This window comes from Falco naumanni, chromosome 7 (assembly GCF_017639655.2).
Source record: "Falco naumanni isolate bFalNau1 chromosome 7, bFalNau1.pat, whole genome shotgun sequence".
Taxonomy (NCBI): Eukaryota; Metazoa; Chordata; class Aves; order Falconiformes; family Falconidae; genus Falco; species Falco naumanni.
In genome coordinates, this window is record NC_054060.1 from 14,350,256 (window position 1) to 14,377,247 (window position 26,992).

A 26,992-nucleotide genomic window follows, 5' to 3' on the forward strand; every position below is an offset into this window, starting at 1 on the left:
TAAGCAGATATATTTTTCATTTTTCTTTAAACCAAAAATTATCTTTTCTTTTTCAAAGTGAAGTTGTCACTTCTATGAAGGATTAATCATAACAGAAACTGAATGATGTCATTGAAGTAAGGACAGAATAGTAAAGAGAGGACAGAGATCAGCATTTAAATAGAGCTTTAAAAATTATGACAAAGAAGCTCTGGTTGATAATATATGGTTAACTTCAGAGATTCAAATATTGGTACTAAAACTATGAAGAGAGGAAGTATGTCTTATAATATGGAATATTTTTGTTGGAATAGTCAGTAATACATAGCAAGTTGCACAAGCCCATCAATACTTTCAAAGTACGATCTCTTCTCCTTTACCTAGGCAAGCGAATGCACAAAGGCTGATAAGGTAAAACAAGTGCTTACCTTGGACCAAACACTACTCAAACAACTAAGTCACCAGTAAAAAAAGAGCACTTTCCTATACATCTGTTGCCTAGGTAACATTTCTCTGAGACCTAATCTGCTGTCTTTGCTGGACAAAAACAAACTTTTACTACTGTTAGCTCTGCAAAACCAATATAACCATGGCTGAGCGAGTTGGAATTTTTATTACTGGCAATGAAGTAAGATCCAGACAGAAAACAGCTTGATTGTCAAACCCAAATGTGAGAGTTTGAAATATTGGCTGTTAGAAAAATCACCTTTTGACTTGTAAACTAAGCAAAGTTTTATCTGAAAGTGATTGAGAGAGAACAAGTGCAGAACCTCCTGCTGTCTTTACAGTCACTTCTGGAAACAATTCTGCTGTAGGGTAACAATCCTCTGCTCTCTTCCCTTTCTGCCAGCCTGTGTACGCCACTCGCACGTGCAACTGGAGGAGCAAACTAAGGAGTGCTACAAAGCTCCAAGTATCACTGAGGTATATCAAAATCATATGGGAACAATCAAAGAGGTAAGAGACGTGGAAGAAAAGGTATGCAGCTTCCTGGACTGCTGAAGCTCTGCCCTGCTGTGGGCCAGTTTCCTGAATCTTCACAAGACCAAAAAGTGCAAGCACAGAAAACCCCCTTATGTAGACTTGCTGACCTCCTGCACATCGGACTCCCCAACCCTTGGGATTTAGTTTGCTCCCAGCAGGAACTGTACAGGCAGTCCCTATTGCACTGCTGGGGACCTGCTGTCCCTCTTTGTCCAGAATCCCATGCTCTGCCACTGCCAGGCACTTGGCCAGGCTGTGCTGAACAAAAAGGGCAACTCTGGGCTCTCTTCCCCATCTCATTAAAGGCTTGATCTCACCTTTTCTTGAGGGGGTCTACACAGCAGGCTGCAGGATGGTGAGCATTAAATCTAGCTCTGACTTAGCTCCGGGACTGGAAACACTATAGCTGTGTCACCGCAGTACTCTGCACACATCAGTCCTGACGTTTACGCAGCTCTCCTACTGCTGCTATCTGGGCTGGCCTTCATTCAACATTAATTCACATTCCTCTAGATATTATTACTTTATCGCTGCCCTTTAGACAGACCAAGTTTTCTTTACTGGTTCAGACGAGGAAGGATCAAACTGGAAAAAGAAAATCCCATGATCACAATCCTCTACACCTGAATGCGAGACACAAGTCTCTCCTGCCTCCCTGCAAACAAGAGAGCACTGCCACTCGGCCCTATTAAGACTTCTTCCAACATCCCAGGAAAAGTTATTTAATCTCTGTGCAACATCACACTGAGTCAAGAACATGAATTACATTATGGTCTTTTACCTATCTGACTTAATCCCAATTTAATAATTTAAAACCTAAATAAATAGCGTTTTTTCCCCAGGGCATTAGGTCATTCTAAGGTCAGCATTCTGCATCAGAAGGAGCTTACCCATCCTTTGGGGACTGCTTTCTCAGAACATATGTTGACATTGCCCATTCAGGCAGGAAAGAAAAAATTGTTACAAGAAGCTGAAGTCCCAACTTAGACCACATTGCTCAACAACATACTTTTGGATATTTTACTATCAAGACCTATTTATTTCAGGTGATTCCAGCACCTCATGAACAGTCCACGATCTTAACAAAGAAACCCCAAGTACTTTAATTATCTTCTAACTACCAGACCTGCCATCTCAAGTACTGAGGCTACGATGAGAGGCAGCTGTGCCAGGGCTCCTGTCCCACGTCCACTGGCCCAAGGAGAAGGGCAGTGTCACGGTCAAGGAGGAAGGAAGCACAGCACACTGCTCCAGCCAACATCAGACAGGAGCACTGGGAATGCTGTCATTAACTGGTCCCCACATTTTGTTTCTGATGGAATATTAGCCAGTGGGTCTTTTTTTTATCTAGCTCTGGTTTAACGCATTCCCAAGAGACACCCAGTTCAGCAATCACCGAAAACATTCTTTGGTTTAAATTGTCAGAATACATTTTATTCCAATAGACCTGTTCATTTCCCTCAGGCTTAACGCAAGAGTTTAAGAAAATGACTTTCTCTGAAGAGATAAACCCATCTGCCTTGTGTCCTTCCAGGGGGAGGGCTCCACCCCTGTCCTCCCCATCTGCAACAGCACCGCAGACGTCAGCAAGGGCAACCACAAGCAGAACAACGCGTCTACTGAGGACTACAGTTGCAAAATCAGACACAGAATACAACTCAACACAGCAAGCTTGGTTTGTCTTGATGCTTTCACCACTTCTACTTTAAAACATCAGGGATTAAAATTCATTCCAAATACATTTAATTATTAAAAAATAGCCATGCAAATATACAGAAATGTGCAATATATTCTTTTCCTATAACAAGATTGATTCTTTTTCCTCTCCAATTGATAACTTCAGACTGATAGCTTTAGTGTTAATTTTTTTACTGTAAATAACTGGGACACTGGATACTAGTGTTATCATTAAGTATGCAGCAGATGAACAAGTCATCTATTACTGAACTAAATTACTTCTAATTGCACATGCAACACTTGCACTTTCCTTATGCATAAATAAGAATGAGTTTATGTCTTTTTGAAAAGTGTATGCCATTCAGACAGTGAATTAACATAGAGTTTACTTCCTGAACATCATCACTGTTTTTATTTTATTTTTAATTTGTACTGTGTAAACACTGAATTGTACAGCAGCCCTATAAAAATACAGGAAATTATGATCCCTGTCCTAGTGAGTTTACATTTTAAGATGGGATTTCTTGTTAGTGCCAATACTTTCCACTTTTCTGGACTGATCATCAAGAACAACTACAAAGACCTGTACAAACTATATGTACTACTGCCTGCTAACATAAATAAAATGTATCATTACTTGTTTTGCTTCCTAAATCCATTTTCCTCAATGTAGCATGACCCTCTCCTCTGTCCTCCACAGCAACGTATTTTGAACTCCAGTTGCCCAACTGAGCAGAATATACCGAACTCTCAAGTACAGTCTGTCATTCCTGAATATTAGCAATGACATCTGAAATCCTCAAACTGGTGGAATGAGAAACAATTATTTTATAGATATTTCCACTGGGTTTTTTTGGTTTGGTATTTTTTTCCAAATATCTCACTGATTAAGCCCTTGATTAACACATTGCTTCAGGAAAATTGGGTATCATTTGTATCCAAAAATAAAAAAATAACCCAAATCACACAGAGAAAAGAGGCTTCTATAATTTAGACAACGCTAAATCAGAATTTTTAAACTAACAACCATGTGTAGTCCTTGCACCACAGTTGCTTATCTGTCAAAAACTGACAAGCTACACAATAGCCTTGACTGACCGTTATATATCATTCAAAGTTAACATTTTTCCATTTGGCCATCTTATCTTTCTGCTTGAGTGATGAAACCCACGAAGCACTACGTAAAATATCATTCTAGATCCCAAAAGTCTTTTCCAAGGCAAAATGTGATCAATCTCAAGGATTTTTGAAAGAGGAATCTGGTGGCTGTAAAATAATCACTGAAAATACTGAAGGCCTCTTCCAGGCAACCCTCTTAGTTTCTATCTGCTACATTTGCCGTTGCTGTCTAAGTTCCTTTTGGGCAATCTCACTTGGAAAGGAATTGTAAAGTTTAGGAATACCTACCTATTAGCCCTCAGAAGCTGCTATTTTACTAAAAGCAATCAGAATCAAGCAATTGCTTTCTCTAAAAAGAGAAGTATTTTCACGAAGCGAGGAAGTGCTGATGCAAAGATCTACTCCAAGTGTGAAACATCATCATGTGAGTGACATGAAAGCAGGCTGGGGACTCCTGATCCCAGGGCACATGAGGACTGTGCATGCCACAGAGACTGGGCTTGCTTAGTTTCCGTTTGGAGGGCGTTTACCCTGTAAATGCCAACAAATGCACCGTCTATGGAAGAACATTGTCATGAGCTTCAAAAATTTAATAGCCTAATGTTTATAGAGGGCATGGCACTGTGGAAAGATGCTATAAAAAAGACAAAGAAAAATTAAAAACAAAAAAAAAAATTGAATATGCACAATAATTATATTTTAGGTTTATTTTCCATGAACTGAATTGGAAGATCATAAAATATAAAAGAAATGACTGCTGCGATTCAATAAAGAGCCTCCCCACAACAGGCAAACCTATCTCCAGCCTACATAAAGATACTGTACCAATACACACTAGCATATTTTTGTGCTGTGCTTAACTTTAGACTTTTTTTATGACAACATCATAAATTCACATAATTCTCGTAACTTCTGCACTTGGCTGTTTGTTATATTAATGACGACCATTACCATCCCAGCCACTGACACATAGTTGACTTCAACTAGGCTAGAAAGTTTTGTTTGGCACAGAGTTCTCCAAGCCCACAGGGTTCACTCAACGTGCTCTACCATGCACACATGCTGGAGCACTAACATGGCACCAAGAGATCTCAGTAGGCTAAAGCTAGCATAGACCATCCTCCAGTGTTTGGTAGTGATATATCAGGCAGGAAAAGAGTAGCCAAAACCAGTTAATAACAGAACAGCTCTGAGAAAACCAGCCTTTTCACTAACTCTGTGGGCTTCAAGCATCAGCTTGGCTCCAGGACGTGGGGACAAAGACAGAAGCAAAAGGCTTCATCTCAGAGTCCAGCACAATGCTCTGGTTTATTTGCGTAATACCACTTAAATGAAATCCCAGCCTCAGTGCACTAAAGATGAGAGTTAGGCCTCTCTGTCTATTCACACTACTCTCAAGAAACCAAAGAGGAATAGCTGGTGGCCCAAAACCAGATGGCAAAGCAGGGAGTTACTGGATGCAGCTCCAAAAGCCAGGCGGCACTCATGGGCCACTTTTCAGTCCTGTCTGTAATGGTCACCAGCTTTGCAAGTGCAAGAGAGAATGGGAAGCTCCGAAGGTTACGGAAAGGTGTAAAATATCAGTGAATTACATTAGAGACACAACAAACATGATCCCTTAAAAAACCCCTGAAACTATGGCAGTTGTTGGGAGCGTATCTGGAGGAAAAGTAATAATTTCTTCCACTTAGTCCTTGTCGAAAAGCAAGCTGTCAGAAAACTATTTGGAGATTCAATACTTTAGGAAGGCATTTCAAGATCCCAAGTATGGGGAAAAAAAAATTAATTTCAGATCAAAGTTCAGTTCAATCACAACCATTCATACAGATATCCCCTTCTTAAAGCAAGTATCTGAACTGACATTGTTACAAAGATAGATGGAAAATGACTGGGTTTTATTATGAAATTGCGTCAGCACCAGCTGAATCGTACAAGACCAGGAGTCGATGCTTAATGCCATTTATGACAGTCCCTATTCATATTTAAATAACTAAAAGACACATCTACAAACTATAATAAAGTAACTCACAGATCAACTAATTATTTATGTTTTGTGCTATGAAAAACAAAACTATTTTTTCCCCACAATGTTACTTCTTTTGATTAAGCAACACAAGAACACACCTGCAATTTAAAATGTCAGTGAGGAAAATATTTTAAGCATAGAACAGCATTGCAACTTTGAAAGCTGACAAGAAAACATTTTTCTAGTACAGCAGATTAGAAATAAGTTTAATGCATTTTAGCTGAAATTAGAGATTATTTTTTTTTTGTTTATTTGAGTTTGTGTCCACATCTATGAAAATACTCCTCTAATATCAGATTGATTTGTAATAATGGCATTTTAAGGGATATTGACCTGGTACAAATGATTAAGAGTACACTTTATGTACTAACTAAAGACTTTCAGGAGGACAACTGTTTACTAGCTATGCCTCTTTGTAAACAAAAAGATTCTGTTATTTCTAGGGTAAGTGTTGCATGCCAGTGGGTGGGAAGGAGTTAGACCTTCCCCAAAGATCTTCACCCAACAAAAGCACTTAGTTTAAAAAAAAAGAAAAGTACGAAGTGAGAGAAGTTGAGTGAGTTTCATCAGTGAGAGGCCATATACTATTTGTGATCCAAAAAAAGTATAGATACATGCATATACGAGCATCAGAAACATGAAAATGACAGTTGAAGGGAGAATACAATGCCAAAAGGAAGAAAAGGGGCTGCAGGAAGAAACCTCCTCTATGTATAACTGAACAAGTTAAAGCAAAACCTACAGACTACCAGGATGCAAACAGGCAGTAAAATGCTGGTTCTGCTGCAGGAGCAGCTGTCCTGTGACAACATTTGTATCGCAAATTGCCTTTTTGCATTACTATCGAATTGTTACCAAATCACACCTGGCAATTCAGTAGCTTCTGTACGATAATAAGTTGTCCTGTACTCAAACATACATCTAGAATAGTTTCATGAGATTATTATTAACATTAAATCAGTTCTAAACAATGTGATTAATTAACTGAGAGTCCAACTTTTCCTTAATAACCTAAGCTGCAGAATGCAGAGCCACATACTTACAGCCCATTCTGAAGAGCAGTGTCCTACAGTAAAAAGGCACACAAACAGCAACAGAGGACAAAGGCCATTAACAATAATTTATTTGTCCTGATTCAAGGACTATTCCCCTCTGTTTGTTCCACTGCCTGGTCTAGCCTACAAAGTCTTGCTGACAAAAAATGCCTTTTCTTACCAAAGGTTTGCAAATACCCACATTAGGATTTCATATCTCAGCCAAACTATTGCCTGTTAAATCTATCTGTCCAAAAAGAGGAAAAAATTAAAAAACCCAATAGTGTCATGGCAGCATTTAGAATGCTAACAAAAGTTCCTGGGAGCTCTCACTGCTACAAATTCTTGCTGCAAAGGCATCACGAAAGCAGGCAAGTTGCTCATAGCCATCAGCTGCCAGAACCCACAGTTCAACACAGAGGAAAAGGTCTCCATGTGCTGACTCTGTACCAGGTTCTCGCTTCACTTCCACAGTCCTTAGATCCTGGCACAGGTATAACACGTGTCCTGAAAACTTTCTTATTGCAAATGGCATTAACATTAGCAAAACTGGTTTTTCTGGAATACTTTATACCAGTTCCACAAATGTAACAAGCTGTTTAACAAAAGCATGTTTCACCCCCTCCTCTCCCCATTGCTATATCCTTAACAGAGATTTTTACAGCATAAAACATTAAAAATCCAAATCCCTCATTGTCATTTCTAGACTAGGTAACATACAGTCCTGGCCTTGACTGCATTAAGTCTTCGCCTAAATTAGGAATGTGTCCTAAGTATAATTCCACAAGTCAAGAAATACAGGAAAACTTTCTATTGTGGAAGAAGATATACCATTATATTTGTACTCTCAAATGGCATAAACTATGCTGCCACAAGCACAGTAGTATCAGTATTGCTGCAATTAGAGCAGGGCTTTACTCCAGCCATGTCAGTAAGAAATCACAAATGTAAAGAACAGATCATTGCAATATTAACATTCGAGATGAGAGGAGGATGTCTCATCACCTAAGACTCTAGACACTTGTTTCTGTAACATATGATGGGATTTTCAGGATCACGGGCAGCAGAAGTCTGCAAAATCTTTGAAAGGGTATTTGCTCTCTCTCCAAGGCCAAGTTGAAGAAACCCAGCTAGCTACACTGCTGTCAGCAAGCTCAGCCTCCATTGCCTTCAGCAGGTACTTTTACAGCTCTCAGACTAAGTTTTCTTTACTATCAGGGGAGAAAGGGGGGAAGGACAAAGCATAAAAATAAAACAGATCATTTAATTTCTAAAGAAATCGATAACAATGAACTATTCTCTATTTTTAAGTGAGCTGAGTGACAAGGAATTGCATGTGTATGATTGTTTAAAAACGAGTGAAAAAAATACTGTAGAACTTCAGTTGCAACCAGGAGCTGCAACCCACGCAACTCAGCCACAGCCACTTGTCCTCACCCCAACACCGCTATCAGCTTGGCAGCATATGTAAAACAGCATTGGCTTTAACATGCAAAGTTGTATCTGCAGCGCTACGTAGGACTGAACTACAAATCAAAGTATTTTCAGTATCTGTTAAAGGAAGCCTTAACTGGTTTTAGAAGAAGCAGGACTGCAGTAATAAATCTGATCTTTTGAAGCATGCCTTGGAAGTTGTACCCTCTTGTCAGCAGGTTCACTGTATGATGTATTGTGGAGCTCTGGCTGCAAAGAAGCTGTATCCTGCAGTTAATGAGCTGTTCAAAGTAGCTGTGAAATTGTCAACTTAATTAAGCCATGTTTAGTTAACAGTCATCTTTCAAGAATTTTGTGCGAAGAAGCAGGCTCTGAAGTGCCCAGCTATGCACTGTAGAAAAGTGCTGTATCTTTTCTGAATCAAGAAATTAAGAACCCATTTAGTAAGAGAGAGTGCTATTTTACAAAGTGTTTAAAGAAAGCTCCCTGGCAGTGCCGGCATAATGGGGACCTTCATATTTTTTTCTATTTTTAGAGAGTTAAGAAGCATAAGCACTTGAGAACAGTCAGTGATAATTTCTTGAGATAATTTCTTGACCTCTAGAAACATATGTATGACTTGGAGAGAGGAAGGAGAGCCTCTTGAAGAAACCTTCATGTGAAGGTCCAAGCTCTCAGCACACAGTACAGAGTTCTCCAGAAGGTACATTGACATGGCATCCATGATCTGAGAGGTTTGTGCTACTGAGATGAAGTCAGACAACTTCAGAGACCATCAGGAAGACCAAGCTGCTCTACACTCCCTAAATATATTTCCATCCGGGTTGTTCATGTCTTTGAACAAAGCACTTCAACACGTACAACCGTCTTTCCTGTACCTTAACCAGGTTAGCACATGTTAAAGACCCTCTTCAAGCTAAATTAAAAAAATAAGGCCTTAGGGTATACCAAGTGAGGTGTTTGTATTCTATTTAAATTAACTGCAAGCTAATTGGCAAACATCCTGTATGTACGTATTCCTCTGGACAGTCGGCTCATGTCCGTTCTACAACAAAAATATCTATAGTAATCAAACTGATTTATAGCAATCAATGAATCCAGGTTTAAGAACTTGCATTTAAACAGACCATTACCACTGGCCTCAGTTCATTCCTCAGTACAGAAGCTGAGGTTTCCCAAACCTAACTTAAGACTCTTAAGGACATGAAGACCTCTGGCAGCACCCGGCAACAGCAGAGATGCAGTGCTGTTAGCCATAATCCCTTCACCCTGGCTATCCTCTGTCACGCTTTTCCCTCTACATGAAAGGTTTTGTTGGTTTACCTTAAAAATCATTGAACTATTTTAGAACAGGCTGTGGAGACCCCTCCTTTAGGAGGATCTCCTAGAAATCCTACCTGCTGGCTTGGGGCCTCCCAGTGTTGGGAAAGATGATGAAAAAAAATGCCAAGCCCTCCACCTGCACCCACCTCTCTGCAAAACGGAGGGGAAAAAAACCCAGAAAAAAACCCCAACAATTATGTACTTTACAGGTCCTTGTATTTCTTACGAAGTGGCATAAAACTAACAGTAGTCAAGCATTTGAAGATTCCCAGGTTAATATTTCACATGTGTATTTAATGTTACAGGGGTAAGAGGAAATGTGTAGTCGAAGTGATTGGCCGCAGCCAGGGAAGCACCGCTCTGCTTTCAGACACGCTCAGCAGAACACGCTCCCTTGGTACCTTCATCCTGAACCAGAATAGCACTGGCACAGCGAATCCTAACAAGTGGATGCAACTGGGTACTTCTCTGACCAGTCAGCTGGAATGCCAGTCAGCTGGGGAAAAAATGTAAGGGGCCACTGACCAAAAGTATGAGGTTTCCTGAGGGGAGATGATAGTTCTTCTTTGTAGGTCATCCGTGGAGAAAGGGCAAGAGACCACACAGCCTCCTTGCCAAACACACTCTTCAAGAAATAACTGACTGAGGGAGGGAGTGTCCTCGCTCCAACTGATGACGATGAGGTTTCTCAACCTTTTAGGACAAATCAGTCTTTCCATAACTAAGTAAAGATCCCTGCGTAGTAACAGACTCCTGCAGCCTACAAGCAAAACTGTTCCCCATAGTGACCTCAGAGTCAAGCACTGGATCCCCCACTTACATTCTACACTAGCCTCTGCTCTTGACCACATGATTAAATTTAGGAGGCAATGACTAAGCAGTGCAAAGTATCAGGGAGGCAACTCCTAACCCACAGAACTCCTGTCCATAATATAAAGAGCTGAACATCACAGTTACGTCCTAACATCCACAGCCTGCATTTCCTAGCATAGCTCAAAGGCTCACAGAACAGAGGAAAGGACTGCCATCCCCCGAACCTGCATCAGGTGTATTCCACTTCCACAGTCCTTAAAATTCTTTAGTTCGCTTAAGACTTTGTATACCAGCACAGCAAGGTGACCACACAAAGCAAAACTTACCCCATGAACAGTGTCCCACAACCTTAGCAGGTTTATATTAGCAGAAGAGTGTTTATATTGCCCAAAGAGCACAAGAGAGCCTTGTAAGAACTCTTAGCAATCAGAACAGCCAAGATAAAGTTAGGAGAAAACTTCAGAACTATGTAACCTCCAAAAAGACGTTCTTTTTAGTTTAACTGGCAAAATAAGAGATGGTAATTTCAGCTCACTTTTTTGACAGTCCAGCTATGAATCTCACTGTAAGCAATTCACAAGAGAGCTTAGCTTTTTAGAAAATGTGAACTTCAGTCATGCTCCTTTGAAAATTTGGTGTCTGGCAACTTTCCCATGGTCACAGTGTGACTAGGGCTAAGCCTGAGGATCAGAGAAGCCGTTAGACTTCCCATACCTCCCGCCAACCACTAACAGGGCTTGCTCCCTCTGCCCCGCTCCCACTCTAACTTTGAGGCTTTGCACTGATGAAAAAAAAAAAAAACAAAACCAACCTTCCAAACGTTATAACATATCAACAGTGACAGAAGAATGTGTTTTTCAGTAAAATATCACAAGCTAATATATCAATATTTAGTTTTAGGAACCAACAGTAAAAAACATCTACCAAAATTCTATTTTTTTAATATTTGCTACCAAGACAGCAGGCTGACACTACTACCTGTCCTTCAGGGGCAAATACTGTCATCTTTGGTGAGAAGGGCAAAGCCAGGGGTGAGAGGGATAGATCAGCTTCCTCACTGACCAGTTTAATGAGTTTTTATTATTATTACCAAGGATCATAAAAGCTACATCTCGCTTATCCCAGAGAAGCTGGTTCTTGCTGCTCTGTACCACTGCCAGAGGCAGGGCACTGCAAAAAGGCTGTGCAAGTGCTTTTTGGAGGAAACTAGGTCCCCAACTAGCTACTGCTCCAACATACTCGTTTTAGAGAGCTGTAACTTGCAACGGTATTTCAGAAAACATGATGCCTTCCTGAAAAGTAAGCAGCTGCCCCAAAGTAAAATATTCCATACTTTAGAAGGTTAAATTTTATTCACTGAGGGGAAAAGTATCACCACTAGACTTAGGGGCTGCGACTGACAGCACTACCACTGAATTTGACCTGACTGTTCTCATGACAGATCTCAGCTCCATAGCATTAAATAGCAAGGAACAAGGCAGAACTGAGGACACACGATAACATAACTAACAGTATAAGCAGAACAGCCCTTTCAACTGAAATTCTGCAGAAAGCAGATCACTTCCATGGCAAAGGCAAAAAGAAATCAAATATGAAATTAAAAGTTACAACAGAATCAATGGAAGCATGAAGCAGTGCCTGAGTTCACAGGACGTTTTCTCTCAGTGCAGTTGTTAACAAAACAAAAGCTGTTTGTGTTTGCAAAACCCTCTTTGCGTGGCTTTAAAATGTTTTGTTCCTCTAAAATACCAACATTATCCTCAGCTTTTTTTCATCTGCAGGACACTCTGCCTTATGTACAAAAAAAAGCACTAGCTTCTCTAGTCTTGAAGTTCTCTTCAAAATGCATACCCATATTTAGTTACAATTCATCCATCTTCCTTTCTTCTATACACTTTCATCAGTTGTTCTTTGTGCCTGCAACAGTATTTGCAGGAAAAAAATAACATAAATGATGCACACTGGTGGTGTTTCAGCACTAAGTATGTGCTAACACTGGTTTGGAAATAAATCCTCCATTCACAAATTCCACTCAGGAGTACAATTTTTTTTATTGCATTTGTCAACTTAGCAACCAAGTTTTAAGGAGATAAAACTAAAATATCATTATCATATTTCATGCAAAAATTCTGAAAAATGAGAAGTAAATCAGTATATCCAGACTAAACCCAGAAGGGGAACATGAAAAACTCTTCTCATTTTTGTACCTTTAAATAGATTCCTTGCATCTCTCTCCAAAGCACACTCTGCCGAGTGCTGTTAAGAGACAAAGCACTGCATTACGTGGACAGTTTGACCTGAGTGCAAGTCTTATGTTCCAGGTAATATAATGGCCCCGATCCTGCATGATACATAACCAGGATGAAGCATTCAAGTAGAAACACACAGCGAGTTGGACAAAAAGCCACACACTAACCAGTGGCAGCCTGGTTCTTCTGATCTCAGTTCAGTATCTCTAGCCTTGGCCACACTCTGCATCATTACTTACAGAATGATCATCTGCAACCACAAAGCACCAGGTAACAGAACACATCCCAACACACTTCAGATTAAAGTGGAGAACTACACAAGTATGAATATGTAGAAAAAAGTCCTTTTGAATGCCTAGAAATTTTAAGTTTTGAGAGTCACTACTCTCAAGAACAGCAACAGATGGGCAGATTTAATTTACGACCTGAAGCCACAGCCATTTATATTCTCTATGCAGCTACTGCCTGAGAACAGCCCTCACTGCCGTATGACGCTCAGAAAAAGAAAAATAAATCAATTTTCTATCCCATTACTCCCATCATTAGACAGTTAATAATATCAATTATTGGTAGTTTTCTGCATTAGCTATGGATTAAGCAATCATAAAATGTGGGACCCAGCCATAAGGGCTGATACCTGGCTTCTCTGAAGTGCAGATAAGGTAAGTTTTGCTTACAGACCAGAGATCAAATTCTGGCTGTTCTGAAAACTTTAAGAACTTTGCCACCAGTTTCAGTACAGCTGGGAACTTGCTCACTGGAGCTATACTGGTGTCTTTCTGGAACGACAGAAAATAACTTAGCCCTTAATACAAATATTATTGCCACTATTTTTTATTTTCAAATCACCTCTCCAACAGGGAGCTATTTTCTACCACAGTGAGAGGTAAACGCAGCAGTCCAAGTTCTGCCTCAGGTACACCCCCTGAGCCCACAGATTTTAATGGGATTGAAGGACTGTCATTTTAGTCAGAATTTGGCCCACCGATAAACCTCTTCAGTATTTAAAAATAATGATTTGCTTTGTTTTAAAAAATAAAATGGAGATACCTTGCCAGAAATCCCAGTGCTGTCCACACTTCAGTGTGTGGCAGAGCTCTGGATTCCAGTACTTGTAGACTTGCCTTCTGAAACGTATCCTATGCTGAGATATTTGTCGCTGAGTTACAGCTCATGGACAAGTGCAATTTCACCAGGCAGTTAAAACTACAGTAGTGTGCAAGGCAAGTCACTTCTGCTTCAAGTTACCAAATTAGTTGGTGTGGTTGTACTCAACCATTTGTGGAATTTCTCACTTTTTTTTTTTTTTTTTTTTTTTGGGCGGTGGGGGGGAAGACACCAAAAACCACACATACAAGAAACCCCACAACAAAACGAAAAACCCCTAAAACCTTAAAAATTGAAAGAAACAGCAGGCAGTATTTCAAAAAAAAGAAATACACATCTGCAAACTCAGTCATCTCAGCTGAACACTGATCTTTACCTATCTATCACACAGATAACGTTTGTCCATTTAAAAACTTGGAATTAAAACCACTGTTGTAAAATAGTTCTACACTTCGGTGTCTGAAGAGACCCAATCCTGATAATTCAGTATGAATTTGTGTCATCTATCTGACAATGGAGAGTAGGTACTCCTAAATACAGGAAGACTGTATACAATGCAGATAGAGGTTCTTTTGTTGTGCTTTAATTAAACATCTGCATAGTTTTTTCAAACAAGATCCTTATAAAGATGGTTTCATTTGCTTGCTTACTGAGGTTATTTGTCTGATTAAATTTTATTAGAGCTAACAGAACCTCAAAATGAAAGACAGAAAGCAATAGTAAATGTGTAACTTTAAAATTAAGTTGTCTTTTAGTGACAAGATGGGGCCTCAAAGTTTCCACCACATCCCAGTGGGGAGCTAAAGGTCATTGCTAACTCGAAGTTAAAAACAATGGGAAGTAGAGGATGTCATTCTTTCATATTTGCCCAGTGATTCTGTGTTTTCTTTGTATGGATTTACTTAGGAAACTGGGAAATCCAAAAAACAATTAAAAGATTTCAAGGTTACCATTTTTCCCTTAACAATCAGAAATCTGTTCATGTCACTATGTAAAATGTTTAACTTACACAGAAAAATACCTCTTACTTGAAAAGGTTTCATCTTCCCAAGCATATAAAATGTTTGACGTTTCCTGTGCAAATTTCAAATTAACATGCAAAATAACTCCCATTTTGCAAAAAGAGTGAATTCTCATCTCCAACAAAGAAACAGACACAACTTATATCTGTTACAAATATTATTTAACAAACAGATTAATTTCTATCCTGATATTAAAAAAAATAATCCTTGAAACAGTATCTATTTAATTCACACTTTGGAATGAAAGACCTACCTAGCCAAAAAGAAGATTGTCTTTGTACAAATAAAAGTATGTTACCCTAATTTCTAGGGATCTAGTGTTCAAGAATTGGCTATAACATCATAAAGTAGCAGAATCAAAAGCTGTATTTCCTCCTTCTCCAAGGAAAGGTGGGAATCCTAATTTGAATCCCTCATACAGGAATCAGAGTGTTTTTCATTAGCAACAGTATTTTTATTCCCAAAACTGCTTTTAAATTTTGAATATTCCTTTTTTAACCCAAGTTCTTCTGCTTTGCAAGGACATCAGCTCTCTACATACATATGCAGACTACCTTTAAACATGTAAAACACTATCAAAAACCATCCCAAATTACCTTGCCAACCACACTGGAAAGAGATATAACCTAATTCATGCCAACAAATTTCCACGTCAAAAAGTAGGTTCTCGCTCTCCTCCTTTCTCCTGAAACAAAGCCATACATGTGGAAGCTGGTTTACAGAAAGCTAAGCTTGTAACTTTATGGAGAGTGACAGACTTACAGACTTCACTGGGAAGAGGAGAAAAGGGCCTGGGAGTTTGATTTGAGGCCAACAGTTCAACCCATAGTGAAAGGGGATGGTCTGGAAGAATGCACAATTTACAGACTCCGCTATTTCATTTCGCAGCATGTGTACCAACATCATTTATTACATTTTGGCCTTAACGGGGATTTCAAGAAACAATCTAAAAGGGGCTGGATGCCGAAATCTTTTAGAAAAGCAGAGGGCTTTAAGAACATCACTTCCCTGATTGCCTTCAAAAACCTAAAAATCTGACTCTGGCCAATAAAACTATTCAGTATGTTGTGCACATTAAAGCTGTTCAATTTGCATCTTGTCATCCTATGCCAATTTAAATTATGGTTAAATTAAGATACCTGATTATTTTACCTAATGGATGGATAGCAATGCATAGAATGTCACAGGGCCAAGCAAATTCCTAGCGAACCTCCACTAGATGAATAAGCCTGACATATGGAACACTGCAATTCAGATGGAAAACTGTGCTGTGGACATGAAATCATGCTCTCTGTGTGGTTTCGGAAACATGGCGAACAGTATTTTAATTCCATCCATGGCTGGTAAAGCAGTTTACAATGCAGGCATATTATATCCATACACATCACCAAAATAGAACACAATGCTAAATTGTTCTCCTAAGTGTGCAGGTGCTTCTGTGGTCCCCTGATAAAATGACAACTGAAGTAAAGCTTGTACTGAAGCAATTTCACCCTGGGGCCAGTCTGCTCATTACCATATTTGCTTTAGGTTTCTTCCACTTTTTGATGAGATCTAGGTAAGAGCTTTAGCTGTCCATCTCTCTAGATATTTATTTCTTCTTTGAGGACTCATTTGAAAGTCAGTTGCATTCCAAAGGCTCAAGAAGAGGAATATTTTCAGTGGATTGTTACTATTGCTTTAGAAATCCAATTCTGGAAGCCCTTCTCAAGGTGAGAGCCAAGAGGGGCGAACAAATGTTCATGTAATAACTAAAGTAAAACAGCAATTTATCACTGTTGGTAGTGGCAACTGTTGGATATAACAATTTCAATGCCTGTTAAAAACAATTCTCATTCAAATACCTTTCATTTTCTTGACACGGACATTTAGTTGGACATGAGGAACAGAAATTAAAGTACGTAATATGGAAAGTAAAATAGTTTCCAAACAGCATTTTTTCTAAGTTTCAAATGAATTATGAGCAGCTTTCTTAATGAGACATTCTTCATGTTCACATAGACTGTAAGCATCTCCTAGTCTAAAATTCATTGAACAAGAAGTATCTGCAAGTGAGTGTAACTATTTCACCATTTCTTATCTTTAATTTATATTTAGACGTAGCGTTTTGGATGCAAAATCTGAATTGCTGGCACCTTAAATAGCAAGGCAACACTGGTACCTTGCACTGGAACTTCACATCACATGTAATACTGGGAATGGTAGAAAGGGCAGGAGAACTAATAAGTATACCACCTCCCATTCTGCCTGGCTTAAGTACATTCTACAAACTAGAAAATTTCTCACTGTGGATGTACTTACACTTTAATCTGACCCATATACAATTAAGAATGCAAAGGGCACAACACAGTAAAATAAATACCTGTAACTGCAGAAGTAAAGGCTTGGGTTTAGTACTTCCTCTATCGACACAATCAGGTGGCAGAAGAGGAAAAGCATAGAAATTAACTACCTAAAATGACCAGGGAAGAGACACACAACAAGCTCAGATCAGGTGCAGTGAAGAACAATGCAAAGGGCAAAGAGAAGTTGTGTTTTGTGTCTGTCAGATGAATTCACAGCTGAAAGTTTTGGTCAAATTTTTACCAATAGTAAGTACTCCAAAAATTTCAGGGTCTACCCTTGCTCATGTCAGTCACAAAAGGAATTGCCCTCAAATACAATGACACATTTTGCATGCGTTGGTTTGCTTGATGAGGAGAGGTACCAATAACAATGCTTTAAAAACTGAAAGCACAGCTTATGCTATCTTAGTAGTGCAGCAATCTATACGCTGCGATTTACAGCTTCGGTTTTCTTCCAGTTTACATTACAAACAGGAAATTAAAAGGTAAAAATAAGTAGTAGACTTGAATATGAACCCAGTTCAAATGTCACTACACCAGTTCACTTCATGCCATTTAAAATTTGGACTCCCATCCCCTGGAGAAAAGGGTTCATGCCTTGCACCAACAGCATAAAAAGCAGCCTGAAAGTCTGGAGCCATAAAGATTGGGAAAAGTTTGTGTCTCTCAGCATGGGAAGGATCCTCTCAGTGGGAGCAAGAATCTCTGTACAGGAGAGCTGACGTCAGTGGAAGTGGGAGGGAAACGGTGATGGGAGGTTTGTTGGGGAAATGATTGAGGACAGTTTCAGTGACAACAGGGAGGAATCCAGAGAGGGTGGATGGCCTCAGTGGACAGTACATGTGGGAGTTTCAAAGGGAGGGAGAGCTCGTGTGTTCCAACGGAAAGGAATTACCAGACAGGCAGGAAAAGAGCAGACAGTTTAACGGACTAAATAACATGCTGTTAAATGCTGAAACAAGATCCAATTCAGCACTGCAGGTACAATATAGCACACAGCCTCCTATATGCAGAATTATGCAACCATTGGTTTGCAGTGACTGCAAAATTCTCAGGCAGTTTCACACGGTTTGAATGAAGAAAACTAAGGGGCTGGAGGGCTATGGATTTAAACTGGCTGTGCCGTATCAGCTGATAAATCAAAAGGCTCTTTCACATTTAGCCCTGCTGCCTTAGGACTACTTTTATTTTAAAATAAAGAAGTTTGGATTTACTTTCTGATCCTTTTGCACTCAAACGCACATATTTCTGTGTTAAGTACACCCGACAGGGAGAGTTATACAAGAGAAGAGGAAGGAAATCTCACATATGTAAAAGAATGACAGAGCAAAATAAACGCGCAATGTATGTGCTACAGTGTTTATTAATGCACTGTAGAAGAGTGACACACACACACAGACATGTGATGTTGGGACAGCACATGCTTATGAATACCCAAGCCAATTTTAAATAAATACCCATGCAGTCCTTATACCATTCCAGCATTTACTCCACTTATGCTACAGATTAAACAGAGGTATTATTCTGAAGGTGTTTAAGCAGGTTTCTGTGAAGCCAAGCCCCTTTACTGTACAACGCAAATGTCTGAAAAATAAAATCATAACTAATATATATGGAAAAGACTATCACGATTTTGAGTCCACTTCCTTGAGATTTTTAGAGCTACGAAAAAAAAATAAATAATAAAATCAGGAAAACTCTCCTTTGCACCAGTACTGGGTAAGCGTCATTTGATATTTGTAATGTAGCCCTGGACAATCAAACCCCAGTCACTGTTTTTACAACTACATTTAAGTCTTGTTCACCTTTTACTGGGAAAAGTAGAGTTTAAGCTGTGGAGTCAATATACTGAAAATTAGGGGAAGAGTTTTTATGGCTGATTTACTTTTAGATATGGCACTTATTCCAAGATGCTCATAAATCTCCAAATGAAAGCCACATATGAAAATACTAATTAAGGATGGAGATACAGGTGCCATGACCAAATATAATTTACTAAAAGAGCTCCTTCATTTCTCACATACTATCACCAAAACTCATATATACGACATATATGACATTTATCTCTGCATGTACACATTTTCAGGACTGCTCTGCTTTGTTAATTGATTTTCTATCAATAAACTTAGGGGTCTCCATATTAGGAATGAACAGGTAACTTTTTTAGCTACAGTTTGTAAATTGATGCAAATCATAAAATATAATATGTTCACACCACACATCCAGATAATGATCCTCTGCTATTTGACCAGAAGGAGGATATAATAAACCATAAACATAAAGCCAGAGTAATTCTGGGGGCTAATTAGCAATATATATATAATGCCATTTTACAGTTAGCATGGGTTATTTTTATGACACTTTCTGAACTGAAAAAATGTGCACTACAGCTAACAAACATTGAATAAAATCTATTGCACCACCTATTATGCATATTTTTAATAAACATAATGCTAATGTCAACCAAAGTGAAAATATGAGATTTACACCCGGGCCAAGTTTTGTTCTTAGCCCTAACGCAGGACTCTCTTGGCTTTAATCTGTGCATATACAACAAAAGACTGTAAATGTAAATTTCAATAAAAGTGCCCTGAAACCATGTCGAAATACCATTCAGGCAGGTTACTGGCTATTCACACAAATTCTGATGACACTACCGTTGGGCAAAGGACAAAAAGTTTGTAGCATCTTGTGTTTGTGTGAGGGTATCCCAGGGGCCATAAAGCATGTACTACACCCTCTGAAGAACAGCAGTAGTTCCTAGTAGCACCTTAATTCTTACAGTTCTTTCTCAAATCAAAATTCCTTTTAACTCCAGAACAGCACAACATCCTGCCCAATACTCCTTTTGGCTTCAGGAATTTCAGGGTCCTATCCAATATCTTCAACGTTCCCACACTTTGTTTCTTTCCAAACAACTTCACTGTACTGTGAAAACCCTTGCTCTCCAGTGACAGGATAGCATATCCCTCTCTCCAGCACAACCTCTGAGACAACACAGTTGTCTAGCACACTAAGAACTGTAAATCTGATCATACTGTACACACTAATGGTAAAAGCAGAGAATGAAACACCATGCTGCTTTATAGCTCTAAAGAGTATTATAGGATTTTGCACATGAAAATCATGCAGATGTGGTAATGTCCAACAGATTTTGTATTCAGCTGATCACAAACAGAATTCCATTCTCACTTCTCAAACCCCATCGTTTCACAGCAATGTGCTTAGAGTGATGACAAGGGCAGAAAGTATGACTGAGTGATAAAAATCAGAATGGCTGCCAATGAGATTACAGTATGCATATGAACCAACATCAACCGCACAGCATCTGGCTGAATTATCCAAACCTAGTAACAAGAATTTTTACAAAGTTCTTAGGCAATAAAACTTAACAAAATTAACACAGCTTCCCATGCATGCTTCAGGAATTGTTTCCTTCCCCTCCCCCCCCCATAAGCAACCACACAGAAGACAAACTCCAAGAATATAAATTTTAAGAATATTTTTGGTTTAGATTTTGTGATGTGCAATTATAATCACTATTAAAAATTCAGAAACAACTATCAGGATTCTGATGACAACTTAAGTATCTTTACTGTGGTTACAATGTTAAATATACACATACGATAGACATACTTATGGAACAGGGCTGTAACATTCAGTTTCCTGTACAGTGTTATTAACACAAAAATTCAGCTTAGTTTTAACACCATTCATCTACATGTTCTTAGGTATTGTTAATTCCTCCTCCAACTCAATACTTGCAAAGTGTCTTCTCATTTTCTAGACTCTTTTTAAACTCCTATGAACTGAGATTACTAAATCTGGAGGTAAACAACTAAAAAAAAAAAATCACCCACATAACTGAAGAAAATTATTCCAGGTCAGTACTCTAGAAGCCATCTTAATGAGCATGTAAAAATCCTAAGAAAGCTACAGCTCATTAGAGTTTCTGCAATTCTGCAAAACACTTGACATTTAGCTAGTTCTTGCTTGCAACGCAAGCTTGTATTTTATATTTATGGCATATGTATCTCAGCTCTTATCACGGTAACCCAGAGCAGATCAGCCATGTTATATAATATCCCCAGGGCTACTACAATTTGATTTGTTTTTATATATATTTGCAATTACTTATTTTTACAAAATAGAGACAGTTCCTCCGAAAAAGCAAGATATAGAGCAAGCAAAACCTATAGCATTAGGAACTAAAGCACAACCCATAAACAAACAAGCCATCAATAGAAAGTAAACAGACAAGCAAGCACCCCACATCACTAACTCTCTCACTTTACAAAAATAAAAAATCACAAATCACAATTTTTTTCAGTATATCTGTCGACTTCATACAGCCTTCTGTTGCATCCCTACACAAAAGTATGCACACTAACAGACATGCAAAAAACCTCCAAAAAATACCTTATTTGCAGCAACAGACAAGGTCAAAAAGTTGTAAATCAGTACCCAGAGCAAAAACAGCCGTCACTCTCAACTTTGTGAATGGAAGAGGTATGCAAATTGATCAGCCCAGCTAGCAGATCGCTTCAGACTGCGATTTGCCTCTGATTCCACACAGCACAAGCACAAACAGCAACACTGGACAACCTAGTACAAACATGTCAAACAGAGGAGTCGGCGGCAGTGCAGCTCTCATGCACCTCAGGGTCCCCCCACGGACGGACAGAGGGGCCCTCCGCGTTCACAGGCAAGACCCACACCCCAGACTCTGCAGGACTGAGGGGACAACTGCACAACTCCTTTTAGGAAAGCTCATTTTGTGGAACGAAGAAAGAGGCTGGGGAACATCTATAAAGTTGTTTCACAAGACTTATTAGCTTATAAACGAAAGTAACAGCTCAAGCCAGGAAAAGCTCCCCCACAACGTATCGCTTCGGCAGGGAAACTCCTCGGGTTAAACCGCTACAGCCAAATCGTGTTCTGAGAGAAACAGTGCTTATGTTTAGCACCCTTTTTACCTTAACACTGGATCTGCTGGTCTGGGCCTCTGCCTCCATGCTCTGGCTGTTCTCCCTCTTGTCTTTCTTAGAGGAATTAGTCCTCACCTCATAAGTGGATGTGTTGTAGCATTTAATGAATAATCCTGGGACGGGGTTGCCTTGCTGCTGTTGAGACATGGTTGTGTTGGTCTGGTGAGGGGAATTGCACTCCTCAGACTCATTGCTACTGTGACAGATCACTCTGCTGTCAGAGAGGTTGGTGCTTGGAACACAGCCCATGCTTTGTGGCCACCTGGGGAATACTTCTAAATTGTGTGTATATATATATATATGTGTGTATATATATATATATATATATATGTATCTTTCCTTCCCGTTGGTATTTTCCCCCTGCTTAATTTTTTTAACAGGTTGAACCTCTTTCCTGCGTCTCCGCTACACTCTGAAGCATTGCCATCGGTCCCTTCTACACCACCAGAAACGTGTCTGTTCTCCTCGTCCTCCAGGAAACGGGTCCTTTTATCTCAATCACAGCAGTGGGCTGGGGAGCTGGAGGGGAGGGAAGGGGGGAAATCAAGAACCGGTCGACTTCGTATTTTCACAGATTATTATTAATTTTTCTAAGCCATCTGAGAATCTTGATAGGGTTTTCTTTCCTTCTGGGGAAAAGCAGGAAAAAAAAAAAAAAAAAGAAAAAGGAAAGAAAAAGGAGGGCCGGGGGAAAAAAAAAAAGCAAAAATAAAAAAACCCAACCCCCAAAAAACCCCAAGCCCCAAACCACACGCACACACACCCCAGCGTCTTCTCGGCTCGGCGCTCAGAGCGGCCGGGGGCACTGCACCATCTCCTCCCTCCTAGTCCGGAGCAGGGCGCATTTTCCACCTGGGTTTGCACAGCGTTACCGATTAACCCGGGGCCGGCGGGGCCGCTCCCCACCTCGGTCTTCCGCGCTCCCCGCCAAGCGGCGCTTACTCCTCGCGGTCCCGCTCGGCGCCGCGCTGTGCCGGGGGTGTGCTTTGGGGCCAAAATAAATAATTAAAAAAATAACAATAATAATGGGAAATCGCCCCGCCGCCCCCAGGAGCCGGCTGCGCCCCTCACGCCGCGCTGGGCATGTCCCGCACCGCCTCCGTCGCGGACGGGCGGCCGCCGCGGGGGTGACATGCAGGGTCCCGCCGTCGGAAGGAAGCGCCCCCCGTCAGGCGGCAGCGGGGCTCCCCGGCCGCCGCAGCGGCATCCCGCCCGGCGGGGCGCGGGCTCCCGGCGCAGCGCCGCGGGGCAGGAGCGGGCCGGGCGGCGGGTAGCCCCTCTCAGCGCCCGGGGCGGCCCTCGGAGAACCGGGGCACGGCCCGGAGGGCTTCCCAGAGCCGCGGGAGCAGCCGGCTCCGCTGGCAGAGGCATCAAAGGGCCTCCATGTTGGGGGGGATTTTCTGGTCAGAGAAATGATGCGAAACGGCGAGGGGAAAAAAATTTAAAATTTAAGAAAAAAAAAAAGGAGGAAAAATTAAAAAGATCGAGAAGTAGAAAGAAAACGATCCTAGCGTCCCATCCCGGCGGAAAGGGTTGCAGCGGTGAGAGCTCTAATTCCCAGGGCCGTGGTGTCTGCATCCCTTGCAGCAAGGGAAATGCCTCTCTCCTCGCAGCCGCCTTCCCTCGCTCTGCGCTCACCTTGTTATTATTGATGTTCCTCAGCAGCGGCGGCGGCCCCTCCGCCGCCCCGCCCGCCTGCCCGCCCAACGGCCGCCCCGCCCCACGGCCGCCCGCGCGCCCCCCCCCGCGCCGCCGCCCCCCGCCCCGCCGCGGCCGCCCCCCGCCACCCCACCCCCCACCCGCGCCCGCGCTGCCCCCCGTCCGCGCGGCCCCGGCGCTTGACAGCGGCGGAGCCAATAAAAGCACCCGGCGGCGCTGACCTCCGGCCCGCGCTGCGTCAATGCAAATGAGCCGCCGAGGGCCAATGCCGCGCCGCGGCTCCGCCCGAGCGAGCGAAGTTTAAACCGCCGCTCCGCGTGCGCCCGGCCGCTGCGGCGGGAGGGGCGGGAGCGCCAGCACGAGCCGCTGGCGGGCCGCGCGCGCCAGGGCTGAGGCGAGGCGCTGAGGCGAGGCGCTGTGGCGGCGGTGCCGTACGTGGTGCCGGCCGCTCCGTGCCCAGCGGGCTGCTTACTCTGTGGTTAAACAAACCCACAACAAAACCCAACAAAATCCACCTGTAGCGTTCCTGAGGCAGCGCGGGGCCGGGAGCTCGGCCTAGGCAAGCCGGCCAGCCACTTCCCTGGGAGGGCGCGGGGCTCCGCTCCTCAGGGACCAGGAGCCAGCCACAGTCTGGGCTTGGCTGTTGCTTCCACTCATCTTCCTTTTCAACTCCGGTCGTGACAATTTCATTGAAAGTATTTTTGGGTGCAAAGACTGAAAAGGGAAGGTGCCATAGGTGGAGCCAGACCCTAGGGCATGGAAAATGAACTGCATACAGGCTTATTCTGGAATACGTACATAAAATAAACTTTTTTTCATTTCTGTATCATATGGAAGTAGCTATATTTCCTTGTGGTATAGATGTGTTTGCGACTAGATGTCTGCACATACTTTAAGAGACAAACCAGAGCATCTAAGGCGGTTTGCCACGCTGTGCCCAATGCCAGGCCAGTTCCTGCTGCAGAAGAACCTGCTCAAGTGCCGCTGGGGTCCAACAACAGATGTACAGCACCTTACTCTACCACAGACCACACTCACAATGCAGACCTTACAATCTGATGGCTTGTAAGAGCCCTATCAGTGTTCCACATGTGCCTTTTTTTTTTTTTTTTCACCATGTCATTTATAGCTCTGCCAAACTTTACTCTCACTGACTCTCCAAGGTTCCTCTCTGAGGTACAGCCTGTTTTCACTGGCTGAGCAACAGCTCAGAGGCAACGGCAGATTATGGAAGGCCTGATCAAACTTTACATTTAGGAGCGTGGTGAAAACCAAATAGCAGAGACTTCACTTTTGTCAATAAGCTCCAGCACCTGAGGAGGGGAAAATTATGTTCCACAGGAGGAAACTACATAAATTACTCCAAATTTGTATGATGAACGCTTTTGTGCTCCCCTGTCAGAAATCAAAGTGTTTCAGAAGAAGCCAATTCAGCAGGAGCACTTCTGTGCATTCAGAACAGTCAGCCTTTGAGCAGTACCTTAACTACGTAACAAATGCGATCAGGGCATAATTAAAAGCAAAATTTGCACATAAGTGATGACTATTGACAGCAAGAATGGCAAAAAGAAGCTCTTCATTCATGTATGTAACAGCATCACTTGATGCAGATGAGAGCACAAGGTTAGGAGATGCAAAGCCAAAAATTCAGTGCTCTTGAGAAACGTGGCTTTCCAAGATAGCTACAGTACGTGCACCGTCAAAATGCTTTTATTTACTTCGCATAATTGCTAGCATTAAGGGCTGGAAAATCGAGTCTTTCCTTCCCCAATGTCTCTGCTACTGTGCAATTTCAAGTATAACCAACAGTAGTCACATAAACTTCATCCACCTCATTAATTTAGCTGATCTATATAGCCTGTTAGAACCAGAAAAACATGCTGGCTTCCTGTGCGCTCTCATCACTTTGGATGCCCACTAAAGATAAGCACTTAACAACAAATGAAGGGAAAGCCTTAACATACCTGCTTTAAACAGTGGGCATCTTGTCCTCATTCTCTTCTTTATGTTAAACATTATTTACTAGATCCCATTAATAGAAACACACTTAAGTGCAGCTAGAAAGAGGCTGTATAAGAAAAGAATGCTGGAATTCCTACATGTGCCATTAACCACAAGTGTGGGCTCTCCTTTTCTTCAGCCTTAATGGATCTGTCAGCAAAACTGCTATTGCACTTTATTTCTGGTGACACTGGAGGAGTCAGAGACAGCAAAATTTCCTTTTCAGAGCTCCACATTCAGCTTGCAGTGCTGACACCTAGAGTTAAGCCTTCTACTTTGTAAAGCAAATGGGTTTGATTTGCAGCTACACAAAGATGAAACACGCATTTCATGGTGTCATTTCAAAAAATACTGATATTAAACACATCTCTGCTTTCCATTTTGGAGGCAAATTCCCATTCAACCAATACTTCAGTTCTGACAGACAAATACTGATGCAGGTAGGGGGGAATGCTGCTTTTCCCAAAATTTTTCCACAACTAACCCTAGGCAGATTGTTTCTGATTGTTTCAATCTACAGCTTAACTTCAAACAAACAAAAAAAACCCTCTATTTGCAAATTTTTCAGATGAGAACTCACACTGCCTTTAATGGGAGGATGAGGTGTGCATAAAATGCCTGAATAATCCCTTAGTAGTTTAATAAAAGCCGTTGAGAAATCACTGGAGTTGTTGCTATACTGATGAAAATCCAACTAAAGAGAAACATTTCTATTTGAACAAGGAACAAGGAATTGGCTTCTTTCTCTTAGATTTGAAAACAGTGGTGCTGGTTTTTATCGCCAATAGAAAAATACAGTTGAAAGTATAGATTTACTTACAGCCTAGAATCAGAAGTGGTGAAAATGTCAAAATCACTGCCGATGGTAGTTATTTGTCACTACACTATATGAACTCTGTGGATAAAGGGGCTTGTTCAAGCTTATTTGCTGAAGTGCAGCTCAGGAAATGGTGGGCCTTATTATTAAAAAAGAAATGAAATAATGCAATAGAGCAGAGGAAGAACAGGAGTGTAGACGCTGGCAGATTAGAGCTGTGGGGGAAGCGCAAGGTCAGTACACAGTCAGTAAGTGAGAGGTCAGAGGAGAACTAGCTGTAGGAGACAGCTGGGGAATGAGAAAGGTTATTTATGGAGAATAAGGTTGAATTTCATTCAGGACTACAGAATAAGAAAGAAGGCTAGGAAAGAGCTTGGAATGATTGTTGGCTTGGTCTCTAGGCAAGCGGGTGCTG

General features: G+C 41.3%; 1 protein-coding gene across 14 annotated transcripts in view; it reads right to left on the minus strand.

The window, feature by feature from the left end:
- The window catches only part of PDE8A (phosphodiesterase 8A), a 140,937-nt gene extending 117,176 nt beyond the window's left edge, over window positions 1–23,761 (minus strand). For 12 of the 14 annotated variants that reach the window (XM_040600734.1, XM_040600737.1, XM_040600746.1 and 9 more), the window contains exons 1-2: window positions 22,864–23,726; window positions 22,089–22,619 (exon numbers count right to left, since the gene is read on the minus strand). In XM_040600734.1, coding sequence (XP_040456668.1) covers window positions 22,089–22,349 — 261 coding nt within the window. In that variant the 5' untranslated portion in view covers window positions 22,350–22,619; window positions 22,864–23,726. The other 2 variants (XM_040600736.1, XM_040600747.1) reach the window with 2 other exon arrangements.
- Between the last annotated feature and the right edge of the window lie 3,231 nt (window positions 23,762–26,992).